This window comes from Schistocerca nitens, chromosome 5 (genome assembly GCF_023898315.1).
Source record: "Schistocerca nitens isolate TAMUIC-IGC-003100 chromosome 5, iqSchNite1.1, whole genome shotgun sequence".
NCBI lineage: Eukaryota > Metazoa > Arthropoda > Insecta > Orthoptera > Acrididae > Schistocerca > Schistocerca nitens.
The window spans coordinates 448482488-448504069 of NC_064618.1; the positions used below are offsets into that span (position 1 = coordinate 448482488).

At 37.2% G+C, this 21582-nt stretch overlaps 1 protein-coding gene across 2 annotated transcripts in view; it reads left to right on the plus strand.

The window, feature by feature from the left end:
* The first annotated feature begins 204 nt into the window (after positions 1–204).
* Positions 205–21582, plus strand: part of LOC126259197 (calcium load-activated calcium channel) — a 34594-nt gene continuing 13216 nt past the window's right edge. For both annotated transcript variants that reach the window (XR_007546483.1, XM_049955787.1), the window contains exons 1-4: positions 205–390; positions 7238–7315; positions 9603–9777; positions 9862–10006. Coding sequence is in view for 1 of the 2 variants with exons in the window: in XM_049955787.1 (XP_049811744.1) it covers positions 330–390; positions 7238–7315; positions 9603–9777; positions 9862–10006 (459 nt within the window). In the remaining variant the exon portion in view is untranslated. The remainder of the gene's footprint in view (positions 391–7237; positions 7316–9602; positions 9778–9861; positions 10007–21582) is intronic.

The following is a 21582-nucleotide window of genomic DNA, read 5'->3' on the forward strand; positions in this document are numbered from 1 at the left end:
TAGTTGACATGTTCCACATCCACGAGAATCTCCTCAGCATGGATCTATGGAACGAAAAACTAATCTAATCTAAAATATAATCTAATCTCCTATTTCGCTGGCTAGTACGTTGTTGGCGGCTGGAGGGAGGTGCAAGTTTTAGTTGCTTGTAGAATGGGGGCTCATAGAGTTCTTTGGTAAACTTGTGTTATTCGAAGTGCCGTATCTTTCGCCCAAAAACAAGATGGAATTGTTCCTTGTTGTGTTGACAGTTGACATTATTTAGTAACCTTGACTGTTGACTGTGATCAGCTGTGTTGCGTGGTGTGATTTCTGTGTTGTGAAACAAAATGTGGGCTGATACGTTGTTGATTCTTTTCATATCGGTATGCACAGCGTTGTTGGGAGAAGGTGAGAGTATTTAATGAAATTACTAATTTATCATCAGTTATTTCTATGGAAATAACACTGACGTTTTTATTTTCCTAAACCTTCGAATTTGTAGTTAAAACTACACAACTGTAATTAGAGAATCACGTCTTGTTTGCCAGAGTAAATGGCATGGGAATAGGCATCGTGCGTTGGAACTGTTAATTGAGTGACTGATCGTCTTAACACTGTATGTTTACAATGAACATGTGCTGTGAATTGCGCTAGTTCCCTTTTCAGTGCGTGTATTATAACTCTAAGGTATCCACAATCTATATGCAAACACGAAATTGTTTAAGAGAACTGTAAATAAAGGATCAGCTCTTTCTACATTTAATTTCTACGTTAGCATTTACTTATAAAAGGTATGTGTACTATCAGCATTTATCGCACGGCACCATTTAATAAATATAAGAGCATATTACAAACTTGGCCGGCCGTGGTGGTCTCGCGGTTCTAGGCGCGCAGTCCGGAACCGTGCGACTGCTACGGTCGCAGGTTCGAAATCCTCCTGCCTCGGGCATGGATGTGTGTGATGTCCTTAGGTTAATTAGTTCTAAGTTCTAGGGTACTTATGACCACAGCAGTTGAGTCCCATAGTGCTCAGAGCCATTTTTTTTATTACAAACTTGGCCAAACAGCGAATTCTATTCAACTGAAGAATTCATAGAAACTGATAATTATAATATATGATTTTCCCAAATAAGAGAGAAAGTCTTTTAGTTCTTAAATAAGCTATTTATTTTCTTTGCAGTTTTATGTATAGGCCTATATAATTTATTATGCAAAATTGACGCCACTGTAAACTTTTACGCAGTTAGTTGTATGAAAAAATACTGAAAAACGTTTCAGAGAAAGGGTCAATCCATATGAAGTGGTCCAGTGATGGTTGCTTAACCATTTTTAAATATTTAAATATTTTTTATGTGATTGCCCTATAATTAAGAAGTTCAAAACAGTTTTTTATACACATTAACTTCCATGGTATAGTTGGGTTACCGACTCCTTGGAGCCATTTTACATTTTTTTCAAATATTCTGCTTTAGTTTGCTCCATGTAAACTTGTTAAGTGAAAATATAGCATTTTAGTACCTTTTTTTAAAATTTTTTGTTGTATGAGTTAGGCTACATATGGTTCCCATGGCCACAGAGTAAAGGTACCAGGTGTGTCATTTGCTATGTTGCTTATAATTTTATGCTTGTACTCCTGTCAGTTTTTCATTCCGCAGCATTATTTGTGTGCAGTTCCATTATTGCTTTCCTGCATTGTTGCTACAGTCTTTATTCAGTGTTGTTTGCTCTATAACAAATTGATATTGTAGCAGAAGAAAATGTCTCGTTGAAGTTACGAAGATGAACAAAGGCATGTACAGCAGCCTTTAGATGAAGTTATGGACATAAGTGATGAAGATTCTATGTCTGTATTTGGTGATAGCTCAAACGAATTTTTACCAGCGGAGACTGGAAGCGAAACCGGAAGCTCTGGTGATGGAATCACATCAGTGAAGTAGGAAGAAGAGTTTTATATTCACATTTAGTCAAAGAACCAAACTTCTGAGCTGTTATAACCAGGCAACAAAGCACCTGTAACCATGTTAGTGCCATAACTACTGCAGTTGATTCAGGTTCAATTGAAGTAAGTGTAATATCATGAAGTTCTGAAGATGAGGATGACACACTTAGAACAAATTCTAATGAGATTGTCTGCGGGCCAGTTACGGGTAAAAATATGAAAAACTTTACATTTATTCATTCCAGTTCTGGTGTAAATGCTTCTGTTGTACTAACTCTCAAAGGCAAGACACCATACGATTTCTTCAAATATTTTGTACCTGATGAAATTTTAGAATATGTGACTCAACAAACTGATTTGTACGCAAAACAAATCTTAGAAAGTCATTCAGTAACTGTTAATTCACAACTGAAAAAGTAGACTGATGTCAGCAAAACTGAAATCGAACAATTTTTAGGATTTTTGTTATGGATGTCACTAAATGTAAAACCGAGGATTCCAAATTATTGGTCAAGAAATATGCTCTATCACGACAATGTGAAAAATGTTATGTCACACATTCGTTTTGAACTGCTTTTACTTATATGGCATTTTTCCGATAACAACCAGTGCCCATTGGTAAACCGCTTACAGAAAATTCATCCTCTTATTGATAAATTACTGCAGTGATTTCAAAGTGTAGTTGTGCCGGTGTTCCTCTTGCCGCTTCTGTTGTTATGAGTGGATTACTCAATGAGGGCAGAATCTTATATACAGACAATTTTTACACAAGTGTTCATCTAGCACACCAGCTTCTTGAACAATCGACACATTTAGTTGGTACTCTAAGATCAAACAGAAAATTGAATCCTCAAGGTGTTGTACAGGAAAAACTGAAGAAGGGGTAACATGAAGCAAAGGAAAGTACCATAGCTGTAGTAGCACTGAAATGGAAAGATAAGAGGCATGTTGTGATCCTGAGCAGTGATTATTGACTATAATCAAAGTCTTTTATAGATCTTTCTGACCAAATTAAGTCGTATTCGCATTGTCTAAGGCAGGGTGTGACATGGTACAGGAAGCTTGCAATTGAATTGTTGACAGGGTCAGCACTGGTAAATGCTCATTTGATTTACCGATACATCAACAACAAGAAGATCACAATCACAGACTTCAAAGAGGAAGTGACTTTGAGACTACTCCATTCAGAAGATGCCGATGAGCCTGACACATCTCTCACAAAAGTCACCACGTTACCTGCAGATAGTGCACTTGTGAACATGGGAGCAGCCATATGTAGGTGTACAGTGTGCTACGAAAAAATGAAGAATGAATTTGGACGAGAGCAAGATGTCAAGAAATGCAAAGAAACTGCATGGAAATCTAAGAATTGTAATCCATATTTTTTTGTATAAGAGTGTTTTTTCATAAAGCACAGTGCATACAGGTGTTAGGGAAACAAAGTGGACTGACCCAAATTTTTCAGTTTCATTGTTGTTACAATTAGAGTTGAAGAATGTCAGTAAAACTGTATGTGATTTGAAATTGCAATCTACTGTGTATTATGTCAAACTAAATAATAAACAAATAATAAAAAGAAGAAAAGTCCAATACGACTAAGCCATGAGAGTTATATATAACTCACAAATTCAAATGTCAATAACTACTCTTGAGCTCTTGAAAACCGTAGGCCATGAACATGATTTGTTACTGGTGCCATAACCTACTATAACACGGAGTCACAACGTGCTCCTGTGAGTTACAACTACACCACGGAGCTTTAAATGGAAAAATGTCCGTGAGTTGTATTTACTTCACGTGGCCACTAAGAGAACACTTCCTGTGATTTATAATTAACTCACATGGCAGACAAAGAGTTAAATAATTTATCTTGCATCTTTTCTGGATGGTGACCATTTTTATATGTAGGCGCGTGACGATTTTTGAGTCTGGAGACATGAACGAAAATTTGAATATCTCTGCACCGGGGTAAGTTACAACATTGCAATTGACATGATCGATTTTAGAAAAGTGCCCACTACAACATTGTCTAATACACAAAATAACCGAAATTCAAAAATAACCAGTCAAGATGACCTCCAAAGTTTGGTAGCCTATCCAAATTTTCAAAAATCCACTTTTCAGGCCCAAAAATAACAAACAAGGAGTGATTTACAAGAGTCTATTTTTTTCCTATAGTTGGATATCATACACTACTAGCTTCATATAGAGCAAGAAGACTTGCAAATGTTTCCTTAATTTTTTATGAATTTTTGAAAATTTTTATTTTTTGTAAAGTTTGGGGTTAGTTATCTCAGGTGGGACTGAAAATAAAAATATGATTTTTGCACAGTTTGTACACCTATATGATAGCAATGTAAAAATTTCAACGTTGATATCTAACTGTGAAAAAGATATGAATTTTTGATAATGAGGAAATAATTCACATTATTCTACAACTGATCTTATGGCTGTTGCCTATTTAAATGGTTTATTGTTTCATTGTAATAAAATTTAGTTGTGGCATATATTTAGTTACACTATCACTGGATTCTCAGTGACACACTCCGTATGTGTTTACATCATCAAAATGTCAAACTGATGATTGCGGGTGCAAAACTCAGTGAGCTTAACTGCAAAGAGTTACTAGATTTCATGGTCTGTGACACTAACAGTAATGACTGCATGATGAGTTTGTGTAATAAATGCCCCGGTAAGGAAACCGTTATTGAATTGTTTCACGAATGTGATGAGGAAATGCCAGGCAGTATTACCTTCAAACAGTGGGTCACAACTGACAGGGCACAAATGATAACAGTGGTTAAATCTCAGGAAGACTACTTGTAATCTTTAATTGATAACTTAACAAAAACTTGAAAGTCACCACTATGTTTCTAAAATCCAAAGTGAGTTTTTTAAGGACAAAAAAGCACAACTTCATGAAGCTGAATGCATAGTGCTAGCTGATTTAGCAGAAAATTTTACATTTGTGATTCAGGATGCAATACAGGGGTACCACTGGGTTAATGACCAGGCAACAGTGCATCGATTTATTCTCTACTTTAAAAATGAGAAAGATGAAGTTTTCAGTTCTTCAATTTGCATTCTAAGTGACTACTTATAGCACAACACATTGGGTGTACATGTGTTTCAAAAGTATGTAATAGGTTACATAAAAGAAAATTTTCCCGAGGTTGAGAAGCTGATATACTTTTCAGATGGAAGTGGTAGTCCATATAAGAACAAAAATTTTTCAAGTCTGTGCAACCACAAAATAGACTTTGGGTTGGAGGCTGAATTGCACTTTTTTGCATCTTGCCATGGTAAAAATGCATTTGATGGAGTAGGAGGAACAACAAAACGTGAAGTAAAGCTAGACTACAAAGACAAACCACAGACCAAATTCTCACAGTACAGGACAAGTATGTCTTTTGCAAGGATAATATTAAAGGCTTTACCTATTGTCTGATAAAGAAAGAAGTGGTTCTGCATATGAAAAGAATACTTCAAACCAGATTTGAAAACTGTATAGCACTAAAAGGAACAAGGCATTTCCACAAATTCCTTGACATTGCAGAAAACTTAATTTGATGCTATGTAACATCACAAACCGAAATTTATGAGGATCATTGTGTCAGTAAAATTACATCTGTCTTTAATGTTGAATGACATAGCTATTTAATCACTATCTTTGACACCAATTCTGATCTCAAACATATTGAGGTATCGTGAACAGAATGACCTCCTGTATGCCAGGCAGCATGGATACTGAGAACATCAATCACGTTGAACCCATTTTGCACTTTTCTCGCATGAAATAACTGAAAGCCTTGGATCAAGGCAGGCAGTTAGGTGCAGTATTTCTCAGCCTCCGACGAGCATTTCACTCAGTACCACATCTATGCTTATTATCAAAAGTACTTTTGTGTGGGGTATCAAGTGAAATTTGTGACTGGATTGAGTGTCTTTTAGTAGAAAGTATGCAGTAAGTTATCTCGGTTGGAGAGTCATCGACAGATGTAGAAGCAGCTTGGGGCATGCCTCAGAGGAGTGCATTGAGATCTTTACAGTTCATGTTGTATGTTAATGACCTTATGGACAGTTAAGAACTTAATACTTTTTGTAGAGGATGCAGGGATCTATAATGAAATGCTGTCTGAAAGAAGCTGGTATTAATAGTAACTTAACACTTTTTTAGACGATTCAGTTATTTGTAATGAAATACTGTTAAAAAAAAGTTGCTCAAATGTTCAGTTAGATCTTGATAACCTCAATGTGATGCAAAGATTGTCAACTTGATTTAAACATTCAGAAATATAAAATTATGCACTTCATGAAACAAAAAGTGTAGTATTTGTAACTAAGTTATCAGTGAGTCACAGTTGGAATCAGTCAACTCGTACAAATATCTGGGTGTAACAATATGTAGGCATATGACATGAAATAGTCGCAAAGGCTCAGTCGTAGGGAAAGCAAATGGCGAACTACAATTTATTGGTGTAACACTAGGAAAGTGCAATCAGCCTACAAAGGAGGCTGCATACAAAACACTCATGCAACCCATTCTAGAATACTGCTCATGTATTGTAGGACATGTACCAAATAGACTTAAATAGATACAAAAAAGGGCAGTACAAGTGGTCGTAGGTTTTTCCAGCCCATGGGAAAATGTCACGAAGATGAAGAAGAACTTGACTAGCAGACGCTTGAAGTAAGATTCAAACTATCCCATGAAAACCTACTTAGCAAGTTTGTAGAACCAACTTTAAGGGATGAATCTAGGAGTGTACTATAACACCCTCCCCAATCCCACCCGATCCCCCCCCCCCACCCCGGCGCCTCCCCCCCTCCCCCCTCCTATGCAAAGAAAAGATTAGACTAATTAAGTATGCATTTAAGCACTCAGGCTTCCCACGTGCCATATGTAAATGGAATTGGAAAAAGCCATAATAACCAGTACACTTGCTGTGCTGTGCACTTCTCAGTCATGTACCGATTGTAGAGGTAGACAGTACATAAAATGGATTTGTTTGCATTTGTAGTTTTTAATGTGTGTAGTAGAAACAGCTTTTTGCTAGACTATAAATCTTAGCTGATCCCTCAGATCAAGTCCTTTAAAAACTGACACACGCATTTGGCACTTCTTGCTTGGTGAATTCTGATGTTTGTTATTAAATATAAATAATATCTTACTTATTAAAGCTTTTTTACTTTTATTAATTCCCATACAAATGTTATGAAGCTGTTTCGCTGTTTTGTTACGCAACTAAAGAAAGTTGTGTAGATTGTGTTTACTGAAATTCAGTACAATAGTCACAGCTAAATATCTTTTTTTAGGTCTTACATGGCTGATGGTATACAGAACAGAAAAATATCAGAAACTAAAAGCTGAAGTAGAGAGACAGAGTAAAAGATGTAAGTATATGTAGCATTTAGAATCTGATTGAAACTATTTATAGATGTATAGGTCTATATATCTAGTGAAGTTATCTCTGTGAAATTTTCTGTAAGTAATATTAAAATCTAAATCTAATACAAATACTGTAAGACATAGCTAAAGTCTAGATTATGGCCAGTGGTAGTCACGGCGGTGCTTATCTACTATTCATAGGTTGGTAGCACATCAGTTTTGCGTAGTCACTGGGATGAGTCTTTGACATAACCAATGAGAGACGAGAACAGAGGCAATGTATTGCTAGCACCAAAATTGAAATTATTATCTTGTTTGCTGCTTTTCATTGTATTAATGTGTTTCAAGAGAAACATTAATGGAAGCGAGAGCTGTATAGTGGAATCATCTGTTAGTGCATATCTCATCAATTAATTGCAGAGACATGAAAATGTATCAAATGTAGTATGAAGTGCCTCTTAAAGATTCAAAGTTTTGTGTGAATGGAATCATCTGGAAGTGCAGCAAAAGCTTTCACTTGGAGCAAGTGGTCAATGTTTTTTAATTCGATCATGGGAAAGTAGGTGGATCAATGTTTATTAATAATGATCCACCTACCTCCTCCCATGATTCAATAAAAAAACATTCATCCCTTACTCAGTATGCTCATGCAGATCGATTGCAGAGAAATGTTTTACTGCTTTTTCGAATATATCATGAGTTGCAACACTGTCCCTGGTTTGCAGATGCAGATAGTAGTACAGTTTAAGTAGCTGTTACTCAAAAGGAGCAGTTATAATCCTCATTTACAGCACTGTTTCACTCTTTCTTCTGAATCTATTACTTCAAAACATGTCATCCGCCCGCTGCTCTCTCATTGGCTAATACACCTTCATTTGTTCCCATCATACTTCACGTCAAGCGCTGATAACATTCTTGCACGAAACACGAGTATGACATTCTCCCTATTGTAAACTTTCACCATAAGACCCATGTTTAACATTGGAAAGTGTCAGTTTGTCAGTTATTTGTTTTAAATTATAATATGCAGGCCAAATATGAGGGCACTGGACTACACTAACTTTTGTTACGTTATAAGCAACATAGCCACGCATGAAATGTGAGTAAATAAAATCAATCACTTTGGTAAAGTAACTTATTTTTTACACCACCTACAATGCTATAGTTAATCAGAGATAGGTTCTACAAAGCAGTTATATTTGTTTAGATCTCTTAAAAAATGTGATTTCGACACCTACGTCCATTTTATCAATGCCAAATCAGTGAAACAGGATTCTTACTTTCTTGAAAGTACTGGAGAATAAGATAAAGCTTTGTCAGCTTTGAGCAGTTGCGCCATTAAGGCAAATATTGTTCAGTCATATGTAACTGCTATGGTGCTTGGCTTTATAAAACCATGGGCTAGAGTGTGGGAGTTGATCCTACTAGCTGTGGTAACAGACTGATGTGGAGCATAGCCTGAGCTCTTAGTCAGGTTGGAAGGTGAGTCAGGTTGGGCGTGAGTTGGCCAAGCCAGTGAAAAAAAAAAAAAAAAGGCTTCAGTAAGACTGAGCTGTAGCATAGACTACTGTCTGTGTCCATGCCATATTTCACACATACATTTCATCATAAAAACAAAAACTCCAAGATAAATTCAGAATAGGTATATTAGATAATGGCCTATTACTAACAATGAAAAAGGATCCACTACGTAATTTTTATCCAATCATGTGTACTTGATAGCCCAGTCATGTGTACTTGAACTGTCATAGTTTGTTTTAGTTGGGATTGTTCTAGTTATTAACACCCAAAACCTTGAAAACGTCAAACTGTACTGTGAAAACGAGGGTTTTCAGCTGAGACGCAGTGTATATAAATGAAATAGTCCTGATGTATAACTTACAATTAAACAAATAATACGCCTAAAACATATGTTAGGCCTGGGGCCATGCTACAGGTTAGTCGCCATAATCTCCATTTAAAAAGTATGCTTTTTGTAATGGCACTTTGATTGCCTCCTTTTATCAGTACACAACCAAACCATCACCGCCTCATTTCTCACCTAATCCCAACAGATCAATTTGTTAGAAAAAAGTTTTATCATCATTGGTCAAAGGAGAGTGGGTGTACACGGAACTTCACTACAGTCTGAATCAAGATTAAGACTGCTCAATGTAAGTTACTGGATTCCTTATTCTGTGCAGTAAATGGTGGTAAATATATACATAACTTTACTTTGAGTTCATATCATCTGCAAATTAATGGAAAAGTGTAAATAAATTAATTTAATGATACATGTTTGTTTAATTTCAGTGGAGAAACGCAAAGAGGCACATGGTGACTCTTTTGATAAACAACACAAGAAGAAAATAGAAAGAGAAGAAGAGAAACTGAAGAACAATAATAGAGATCTGTCTTTAGTGAAAATGAAATCAGTTTTTGCAATTGGTTTTGCCTTCACTGCTCTTTTGAGCATGTTTAATAGTATGTAAGTATCTTACATAAGAAATTTCAAATGCCTGAAATGTTTAAAGCATTCTGTAAGTCATACATGTCTGAACTTTTCATTCAGCTTTGATGGAAGAGTTGTTGCAAGATTACCTTTTGTTCCAATTTCTTGGATCCAAGGACTGTCTCACAGGAATCTGCCTGGAGATGATTACACAGAATGTTCCTTTATCTTCTTGTACATTCTTTGTACAATGTCTATTAGACAGGTAAGTTTGCTAGAACAAAATTATCTTTTCTACAATAGAACTTTACTACTGTAGTTTGAATGGAGTTTTATATGCTTCAGTTGGTAATACGAGGGTTGCCCAGTAAATAATGCCCCATATTTTTTTTCTCCGAAATAAAAAATATTAGAAATGTGAAACTTTAGGTGCGAGTTATTTGAAGTTTCCCGCGTGTGTACGCAAAGTTTCAATTTCCTCCGACAGAGAGCGGTGGTGTAGGAATGTTCTAAAATGGCGTCTGCAAGTGACATCCGTCAGAAACAACGTGCAGTGATTGAATTTCTCGTAGCAGAGGAAGAAACCGTGGGCAATATCCATAAACGCTTGTGCAACGTCTGCGGAGCATCTGCAGTCGATAGGAGTACTGTTGGTCGCTGGGCACAGAGGGTGAAAGCATCAGAGGGCGGTGCTGCGGAGCTCCGAGATTTGCCGCGGTCGGGAAGGCCTCCCACGGCTGTCACGCCTGACATGTTGCAGCGGGCTGATGTTCTTATTCGACGGGATCGACGCATTACGACTCGACAATTGGCACTGGAGTTGTCAGTAAGCAAAGGAAGTGTGGATGTGATTATCAATCAGCTTGGATACTCAAAAGTGTGTGCAAGATGGGTTCCTCGGTGTCTTACTGTCGATCACAAATCCCAAAGAAAAGACATTTCTTTCGATTTGTTGCGACGCTTTCACGTTGACGGGGAGGCCTTTTTGTCACGGATTGTGACAGGTGATGAAACTTGGGTGCATCATTTTGAGCCCGAAACAAAAAGACAATCGATGGAATGGCGTCATGCTTATTCTCCACAGAAGAAAAAATTCAAAACAGGTCCTTCAGTCGGAAAAGTCATGATGACTGTGTTTTGGGATTGCGAGGGCGTAATTCTCATTGATGTGATGCCAAAAGGCAGTACCATTAATTCAGAGGCTTATGTCAAAACATTAGACAAACTTAAGCAGCGCTTCCGGCGCCTTGGGCGTCATGTTAACCCACAGGATGTTTTGATTCAGCATGATAACGCTCGTCCTCACACAAGTTTGAGGACTTGTGAACACATCGCGAAACTGGGTTGGATAGTGTTACCCCATCCACCCTACAGCCCCGATTTGGCTCCTTCAGACTTTCACTTGTTTGGGCCAATGAAGAATTTCATTCGTGGAAGACGTTTTGCCGATGACGAAGAAGTGATTCACGAAGTGACAACCTGGCTCCGTAGGCAGAGTAAAGATTTTTACCAGCAGGGAATACACGCTCTTGTGTCTCGCTGGAAAAAGGCCGTCGAACTTGAAGGAGATTATGTGGAAAAATAAAGCAAGTAGACAAAACATCAGTCTTTCACATATGTAAATTTGATTGTTGTGGAATAAATACTTCTGGAGAAAAAAAATATGGGGCATTATTTACTGGGCAACCCTCGTAGTTGTGACGTAATCGCCAGTATGTCTTATTTGTGTGTGGTATCATTTCTTACTTCACATGTAGACCTCTGTCTAAGCCGTTCAACAATTCACACACAAAAGAATAACACTGTAACACCTTTGTCACATCATCTAAATTAAAATTGTGATTTGACATTTGTAATGGTGATAAACAGATGTTATTTATTATGAGCAGGTTTTCAGCATATCTGACTGTCATCAGGTAATAACTCACCTCCACTACAGGAGACAATTAAATATTAGTGGGACAGCTGCAGTTGGCTATATGCATGGTGAATGATGGGAAGTAATCATGAGTCTATTGTCAGTAGTCAGTCAGAATGCTCATTCATAAGTTCCTGTGTTTGTTAAATAAAGTTAGCTGGGATGTTCCTCTATTAGGTGAAACTTTAACCACATTGTGAGACTTTTCACCAAAATCAGAAATAACGCAAACAAATATGTTATTGCAATGATGAACTTACATCTCAGGCTAAGCTACATGTTGTCTATTATAGCAATCATGTTTTCCTGGTGAGATTTGTTGGCTTTGCCAAGTCACAACAGAATTGTCACAGTCCTTTCTAACTTAGACCTCAGGCATCACTACAGGCCAGTTTGTCAGTGCATCTAGTTTGCTTCTATTCACATTTATTGGCTTTGCCAGCTCACAATCAAATTATCACATTCCAACCTAATTTACGCCTTAGCCTACACTACAGTTCATTCTGACAGCATATTTGGTTTTCTTCTTGCTTTCCATATCAAAAACAAATTTAATTCATTTGTGTCTTCTGTCGACAGAAATTGTTAGATTCATCGATTCTGATTGGCTACCTCATACTACCATCTTATTGGCTGTGACCAAAAGAACCAGATTGCCAACAGAGCATGTAGTGGAAGAGCCTGGTACACCATAATTGCACTTAGCCGAAAATAATTTTGTTTGGTTTCTATAAGAAGCTGCAGGTTCAACAGTTCAACATTATTACAAAAAGTTTGGGTTGAAACATCTGAATGTTGTAGCTTCTCAAGGAACAAATAAGTACAAATTTTACTCATGTGTCAGCTGCTAGCTTGCCTTGACATTGGAAGGGAGGCATTCAGCCATAATATCTGACTAGAATTATTGATTCCTAGAATATTAGAACTTTTTACGGCAAAATGTCTTTGATCTTCAGATGTAATCTTGTGCTAATTACAATTAATGGCAAGTGTACACAAGTGAAACTGTGGTTAATGTTGAACTAGTAATAGTGATTCATTCCAGAAATTTTTTGCCTGGCCCTCAATGAAGCAGCTGAAGGTGGCTCATCACCACCTGAGGTTTTCTGTCTCATTGCACCTTGTACGTACAATCTACAGCATGTGCTGTATCTCACACTTTAGCAAGCATAAAATTATTTGTTTTTGTAGTGTGAGTTTCAGTGCAATATATTCACAACAAACCCAATTAATACTGCAGAACACTATTGATGTGTTAATTGCTAGTGGAGGTTGCGAGTGAGGAACACACAATTTGCCATCATATTAAAATTTACCTGAAAGCTTTGAGTATGAGGGTTGTTAAAAATGTATTTATTGACTTAAGTTTTCTTGAAGTGCTAGTATTATTGATGAGATTATACATATGAAATTTTGCATATTTGAAACTAACAAGTGTCATGATCGATAGAAAATAGTGTGTTTGCTGGAGAAACATTGTTTGCTTTAATTTTGATAGAGGCAGCTGGAACTATTTGTGCTGTGTATGCAAAGAGTACCATCGTTTAAATCAAGCCAAAAAGTGGTTTTCTCGTTTCAGGGAAGGTAGTTTTGATGTGAGTGATTCTCTGCATTCAGGAAGACTTAAGGGAGATCAGTGTGCTTTGAATAAGACCATTTAAATTTTCAGTCTGTTATGACCATATCAGTGTACTCAGTAATTGGCAGGTGTGAACTGTGACCATTTCTCATCTGTGTCCACTCAGTAGCCCCGATCCGAAAGTTAGGTGCATGGGTACTGCCATACCTGCATTTTTGCTTCTGAAGAACAAGTGTTCCTACCCAGTGTCATTATTGATGATGAGCTATGGTGCATTTAAGTTAACTTCAACAGAAAAAATTAATTTCTGAGCCTCAGCAGAAATCATCTCTCCATGCAGAGACCAATGTACATCCGCAACAGACGTTGTTATGCATCTCGTGGCACAAAGATGATAATGAGTACTAGAAATTGCTTCCCAGAGGTGTGACAGTCACAACCGAGATTTGTTGTCAGCATCTAGCACACTTTGTAGTTACAATTTAAGAAAAACAACCAAGAAGATGGTATCAAGTGTTGCTACTGCACAATCATGCCAACCTACTCTCTGCTGATTTGACAAAGTAAGCTGTCCTGGAGTTTGAAGCAATTTATTTTGATTAAATAAAAAGAAACTTGGAAAATAACCAGCTCAAAGCTTTATGAATTAGCAAGACATTATACACTTTCGACATTGACACAGACTGAGGTTAACTGTTACATGGGTCACCAGATCTGAAGATACTTATGAAAAATAACTGGAACTGATCTTAACATCTGCATTTGTACAAAGCAGGCCATGTGACAGTGTGTGTGGTGGAGGGTACTTCTGGTACCACATTTTCTTCTCCCTCTTCCTTTCGTGTTTCATTAATGAATGACATTGGGAACAGTGATTGTAGATAAACTTTATTATGATCTCTAATTTGCAACTTTTTTTTTGTCGTGGTCGTTTTACGAAATACATATGGGAGGAAATTTTGCTGACTCCTCTTGCATTTTCAACAGCAAACCTGTATGATGTGCAGTGCCTCTCTTGAAGAATCTGACACTGTTGTAGTTTGCTGAGCATCCCTGTAATGCTCTTGTGCAGACTAAAGAATCTGGTGGCAAAATGTGCTGCTCTTCCTTCGATCTTTTGTACACCTATTAATCCTAATCTGTAAAAGTGCCCCGGACTGATGAGAGAAACACTAGAACCAGCAAACAAGTGCTTTGTAAGCCACTTCTTTTATTAATGAATTATATTTCCTTAAGATTTTCCCAGTGAGTCTGAGCCCAACTGTTTATGTGGTGTTTCCAAAGGGTACTCTGGATGGTTATTTCTAGGTATTTTACAGTAGTTACGGTTTATAATGATTTATCATCAGTAGTGTAACTGAACAACAGTGCATTACATTTATTTATATTCAGAGTCAACTGCTAGTCCTTGCACCAGTTGTCGATTCTCTACAGGTCATCTTGTTTTCCTCATCTTGTGGCATTGTGACCGTCCTAAAGAAACAGTGTCATCTGCAAACGGCCTTATGGAGTTTTAAGCATTATCTGTTGTATCATTAATATAAACTGTAAACAGTAGTGGCTCTATATCATTGTGTAGGGATACTACCAAAATTACCTTTATATTTACTGATTTTATTCTGTTAAGAACGATGTTGAGTTCTGTCTGCAAGGAGGTCCTAACTTCAATCACAAATTTAGTCTGATACACAGTAAACTTGTGCTTTGTTCACTATATGGCAGTGTGGCAGTGTGGAACTGTATTGAATGCCTTCTGAATGTCAAGGAACATTTGATCAACCTAGACACCTTTGTCTACAGTGTTTAGGATCTCTTGCACAAGCAGAGTGAGCTTAATTTTGCGAGATCTCTGTTCGTGGAATCCTTGCTGACTTTTACAGAAGAGATTTTTATTCTCCAGAAATGTTGTAATAAAGAGAAATAACCTTTATGATCCAGGTGGTGAAAAATCTGTTTAAAAATTATAAGAATCATGGGCCTTAAGACACTGTCACAGCCTAGAAATTGTAAATTCGTATGTCGACTTCTTTTATCCTTTAAGTTAAATTCTTTGATTCACCATTGAAACAGACAACAAAAGGAAGAAAAAAGGAATGTATGAATGGTCTTGCATGATTAAGTCAGTTTAAAATGCCTTCAGAAATACAGTAGGGATACCGAACTCTCAGCATAGAGAATATATTTAGTTCTGCATGACAAAATGAGCTGTAATGTAATACATGAATAGGAGTCAGAGGGTAGCATAGACTGCTCCAAATATCTCGGTGAACTTACTGATGAATGTTTGAACTGGAAGAAATGATTTATTGTGGCTCCTCGACAAGCTAAGTTCAGAAACTTGGTCCTTTTTCGTAATTGTCTTTTTGGGAACATCAACAGTTCATGTGTTTAGCAGATCTTCATTCATTAGTACTATATGTCACTATTTTTGTGAATAGTTAATTATTTCTGTAAAGGGTATTGACTGGCCAAATGCAAACTGTGAAAATACACTGCTCTGCAGAACTTTAAAGGAAGAGATGGGTTAAGTAATACAACACATTAATAACTTAGTGGAAATGAATGAAAGTGTGAGAGCTGTTGCCAGAGGTCTACCAGTCATGCACATAAATCTGGATGTCACATGGCATCTGGTCAAAGTTACTATAGTGCCAAGTGGGGCTGGTCACATGACATTAGGCAACTGAATGAACGAGAAAAGACAATGTGCGACAATCTTCAAGCATGTATGGCACTGTGGTAGTGTTCTTTGTAACAGCGTGGCCCAGAGACAACATTTGTAAGAGTTCACGTGGGAAACTGGAAGAAGGGCGAAGTGTGATGAGTACAGCTCAGGAGTGTGGTATTGCTGACAGCATTGTTTCACATGCATGGGGAGGATTCCAAACCACAGGCATTGCTGCCCGAAGAAGAGGAGGTGGTCAACTGCAGTTAACCAAGCAGCAGATGACTGCTACATTGTGCAGTAGGTAAGAAGGGATCCACATTTAACAGTGGATGCAATTGCAGTCACATTTAACAGGATTGCAAGGCATGCAATCCACTGTGCACATTGAGTACAAGAGAGTGACGTTTTTGTCCAATAACCAGTTTGTGGTGTTCCATTGACACCTGCACATTGGTGGCACCGATTTCGGTGTCAAGAGCATATAAGAGATTGTCTGAAACGAAAATCACATGGCAGTCGGAATTTTGTGATTTTTTTTATATTTATGGTACGTGAAGTTCAGCACTCAATTATGAATCTCGCAAGGCAGTTGTCTTTCAAAAATTCCTGAGAAAATCGATTTTGAAGTTTTCTGAGGGTTTGGCGTGAAGTGGTCGCTCAGGCAGAACGTTTGCCTGCCACATAAGCGGTCCAAGTTCAATTTCTGGTTGTGATTAATTTTTAAACAAAGGTGCATGTTCCACAAAAGTTTCTGTGAAGCCTGAAATGTATAAAAGACAAAAAAGTTCAATTTGTAATGTTTTTTTTTTTAATTTAAACAATCTATAAAAGATTGGGAACTAAGAATTTATATTTAGAATGTAAACTGGATTTTTAGAGCCATATGTAATCATAAATAAGAAGAAATGCGTTTTTCATAAAAATTACAATTATATATGTGTTAATTAATATATATTCGAAGAATTTTATATTTAAATGATGAAGGTATTTGAAATGAGTGGAGAAAATGAAGAAAAAAGATAATGACCAAAACAAGACTGGAACCAACAGTTTCTAGTCTCGCGTGCTACTATTTTTTTTTTTTTTTTGTATTTATGTATTATATGCTTCACGGAAATACCCATAGAACATTTACCTTTGTTTAAAAATTTGCGTTGGCTAAGAATCGAACCCAGGCCGCCAACATGGTAGGTGAGTATTCTACTGTAGCACCACACTGCCTGTCAAAATGCCAACAGTACTTTATAATATTAAAGACACTCAGAAAACTTTAAAGTCAATTTTATTTGGAATTTTTGAGAGTTGCATCAAACTGCTTAGGGAAACAGAAACTTGAATTTTGGACTTCACTTACCATAAATATAAAAAAAATCACAAAGGTCCAGTTGCCGTGTGGTCTCCTTGTGAGTAATGATTCTTGATGAGGCCTCAAATAGCGAGATGGGGAACACATAGTTAACCCAGGAACATTGTCAGACATGATCTTTTGGTGGTATAGGTGTTATTTTGTAGGGATGCACAGTGTTGCATGGGCCTACTGACCTCCAAATCTTTGAACATGGTGCACTTACTGGTCAATGTTGTTGTGGCACTGTAACTGCTTCCCCACATGCATCTTTTCAGTGGTGAATTTGGCTCTGCATTCATTTTTATGAGTAACATCAGGCAACTGCATCGTACAGCACAGGTGGAGGAGCTCTTGGAATGAGAGGACATTAGTAAATGAACTGGCCTGTCTGTTCCGCAAACATAAATTACATCGAGCACTTGTGGGATGCATTGGGGAGACTTATTGCAGCACATCCATGTCCACATGCTCCAGCGACCATCCAGTAGTCAACTATGCTGGTGGAGGAATGAACACACCACCACAAGAACACCTTACCAGCTTTGTGACCTGCATGGAAGCATGTTGCAAAGCATGCATTGCCATCTGTGGTGATCGCGCGCCCTATGAAGAACCACATCCCACCATTTGTATTGTCCAGAGGACAATTGTAAATCACTGTGACTTAAGTGTAATTATTGTCGTTGAATAAAAGTGTCATTTCTTTCAGTTACCTTCTGTACTATACCATAGCAGTTTTTTCTATGTACGGTGTTAATTTTGTCAAGTTATGTTCCTTGCAGTGACACATCCTTAAGTGTTGCATACCAGTGTATGTTTTTACCTGTAATCCATTTGTGTGTTTGACAGTCACAAAGGACATTTTAAATCTAACAGGAAGTCATTTCTGTGAACAGCTCCTTTTATGCCATAGACCATACTAAATTAAACACTGGTAGAATATGCAGAAAAGAAGAAAAATGTTTTTGTTTTATCTGTGGCTCTCTTGTACCGTGGATAATGATATAGTATAATGTTGTTGATTTTTTTTAATTAAATTTAAGTCACTTTGCTATTTTGCGGTGTGTAAATTTCCAGCATGCAGAAAAATAACTTATGTAAACCAATTGTGCATATTCTACTATTGTGCTCTACCACTCTGTGACACTAACTGAGAGCCTATTGTTGAAAGACAAATTTCTCATAAGCATCAAGGGAATTACGCATTCTACCAATTCAGTGAGGCTATAATCTTGCTTCTTGCCTCCTCTTATCCCTCCAGTTCATACTTTCACACTCTATGGGAAATAGAAGTATTACCAGTGTCTGACTACACTCATAGGGAGATGAATTCCAGAAAGTAAAATGCCGTAGTGAAACTCAGCAAAATAGTTGTTCTAGAAGTGACAGAAAAAATCAGATTGGTTAGGATTTAACCCCAAACCTTTTTGTTTGGATTCTGAACTCAGTTTGGATAGGCTTAAATTCCTGGTTCAGGTATGGGTTTCATAAAATTTCCCTGAAACACTTAAGAAACATTCCACAGGAACATGCTCCATCCTTTTCAGTGTCAGCTATTTCTATAATTACTAAAGTGTTGCCTGACTTCTCTCTGTATTTCGTTTCTTCCTTTGATACTCAGTGAATAGAAAACAGTTTGAAACTTTAAACTGGCTCTGATAATATATCTACATCTGTACTCCACAAGTCCTTGGGAGGAAGTCACATTATGCTAAATTTACTGATATTCTGTTTGAAGTTAGGGGAAAATTTGTCTATATGCCACATTATGTGATCTAATCTCTCTCAGCTTTAATTTAAAGAGTTATATTATGGATATAGTAGAATTGCCTTAGTCTTCCTTGAATAGTGGTTCTGTGATGCCTTGTCTTTTAAAGATGCCCATTCAGGTGATCACCATTTACACCTTCATAGGGGCTGTACTTGTTTGTTATCTTATCAGCGAATCCTTGAAAATTCCCTGTTGCCATGCCTGCTGGATTAGAACAACAAACACTGGCATAGTCATCTGGAATTGGTTGCACTAGCATATAGTGTGTGATTTCCTTACAGATGTAGCACATATATCCCCAAATAAAACCTAAATCGTAAATCACCACATCTATTACTTATTTCACATGTTTGTCTCATTTAATATCATGTTGTAGTATTATCCCTAGATATTTAAATATAATAGGCTCAAAATATTTAACACTAATGTTGTGATATAATACTATAAGGTTATTTTTCCATTCTGTACATGAATTGAAGGTTTTGTCAATATTTTTTTTTTTTTTTTTTTTTTTTTTTTTTTTTTTTTTGTATGTTTCCATGTGATTGTCTAACTTTGGTATTTTCCAGTTGAGTGACCATATCTCATAAATTGTTTGCTTGTGTAGGGAACATTAGTGGTCTTATTAAACTTCTTTGGAGCAACACTTGATGCTTGTGTTTGTGTTGAACATTTGCTGCCCTATACAACATTCTTGATTCTGTTAGTCAAAATTCATTGAAACAGTTGGATATTTGTGAATCTGTTGTAATTATTGGTAGTGTGGTACAGTGTCAAACATCAGTCAAAAATGTAGACATGCTGAGTCTGCCTGGTCTTCTGTGTTTACTGTTGTCCAGATATTTTATGTTAATAAAGCATTAACGTGAAACAAAATAAAACAGTGGAAAATCCAGGATGGAATAATGACAATATAATGACAAGGATAGTGGCTATTCACCATATAGTGCAGATTCAGAGAGAGGCATAACAAAAAGACTGTGAACGAAGCTTTCGGCTAAACAGACCTTCATCAGAATTAGACAAAACACACACACACACACACACACACACACACACACACACACCAGGCCTTGGCAGCATGAGACTGTGGTCGTATTTGTGTGTGTGTGTGTGTGTGTGTGTGTGTGTGTGTGTGTGTGTGTTGTCTAATTCTGATGAAGGCTGTTTGGCTGAAAGCTTTGTTTGATATCTTTTTATTGTGCTCATAGTGCAACTCAGCAACTCTGCTATGTGGTGAGTAGCAACTGTCTATTCTTTTCATAATATTGTCAAGCTGTAACGTGAGTTACTTTTCCTGAAGGCATTATGATTCTTTGCAAGGAGCTGTTTTATGAGTGACATAATATTATGGCTTTGAGTGTCTGTAAGCTAAATTACAATTCTCAGTATCTTGTGAGAGTCTGTTCACTGTTCAATAATGCCTCCGTACAGAGAGTGGTTATCTTGGGTATTCTATTCCTTATGTCCTGCTCAGATTTTACATTATTGTAATAACTTAGCCAAAATGATTTTGTCACAAATTCAACACGTACATTATGGCAACAGCTCATTTTAGTCTGAAATATATCATACAGGGCATCAGTGTTACAATTGATTGCAGCTGCAATGGTTTGCTGCGTTCATTTCTCCATCCTATGGAATGTACACATGTTGTTCACTTTCAGAAGTCATGAAAATTAGGACATATTGTTGTTGAAGAAATGGTACATAAGATGATCATTTTACTGAGAAAGGACTTGTTGTTCACGTGTATGTAGTGTATGGAAGGTTTTAGAGTGATTGATAGCTGTCAGCCATTGCACCAATTGTTGATCACCTGCAGGCTTTCCTGAATTTTGCTTCAGCCTTCTGGGTTATGCAACTGTCCTCTAGACAACAGCATTGCTTACAAACATCCTCACAGATCTTCCAGCTCTAGTTATGTGTTATTTCATTCTTCTACAGTATTGGGGAATTAACATCTTCATTTTGCCTTGTTTGATGTATGAGGTCTGTTCAAAAAATTCCATAACATTCGTAATTTTGCACCAGTGGAGTGTTGGAGCGAAATTCGGTTGACATGTGCAACTGCGTTTCATATGCAACTGCTGGAAGTTTCATTGTTGTATATCTGTTAGTTATTGTAAAGTGCTATATTAAGTAGTATGTTGTGTTGCACAGTTTGCGAATTTCGAAATGACAGAGTTAGAGGAGCAATGTGTCTGTACTAAATTTTGTGTGAAACTCGCGAAAACCTTTACAGAGGCACACCAAATGATTCAGGTAGCCTACAGTGGTGAGTGCTTAAGGCATACTCAGTGGTACAAGTGGTTCACTCAGTTTGAAAATGGCCGGACAGAAGTTAAAGGGAACCCTCGTTCAGAATGTCCTTCGTCATCTACCGACAATGCTCATGTCAGAAACGTCAATGAAATGGTGCATACCAATTAAGGACTGATGGTCTCTGAGAGATTGCAGAAGAATGTAACATTTCAGTAGGTTCATGTCCTGAAATCCTGACACGGCATCTTGGAATGCATCGTGTTACCACCAAGTTTATCCGACAGCTCGCGGG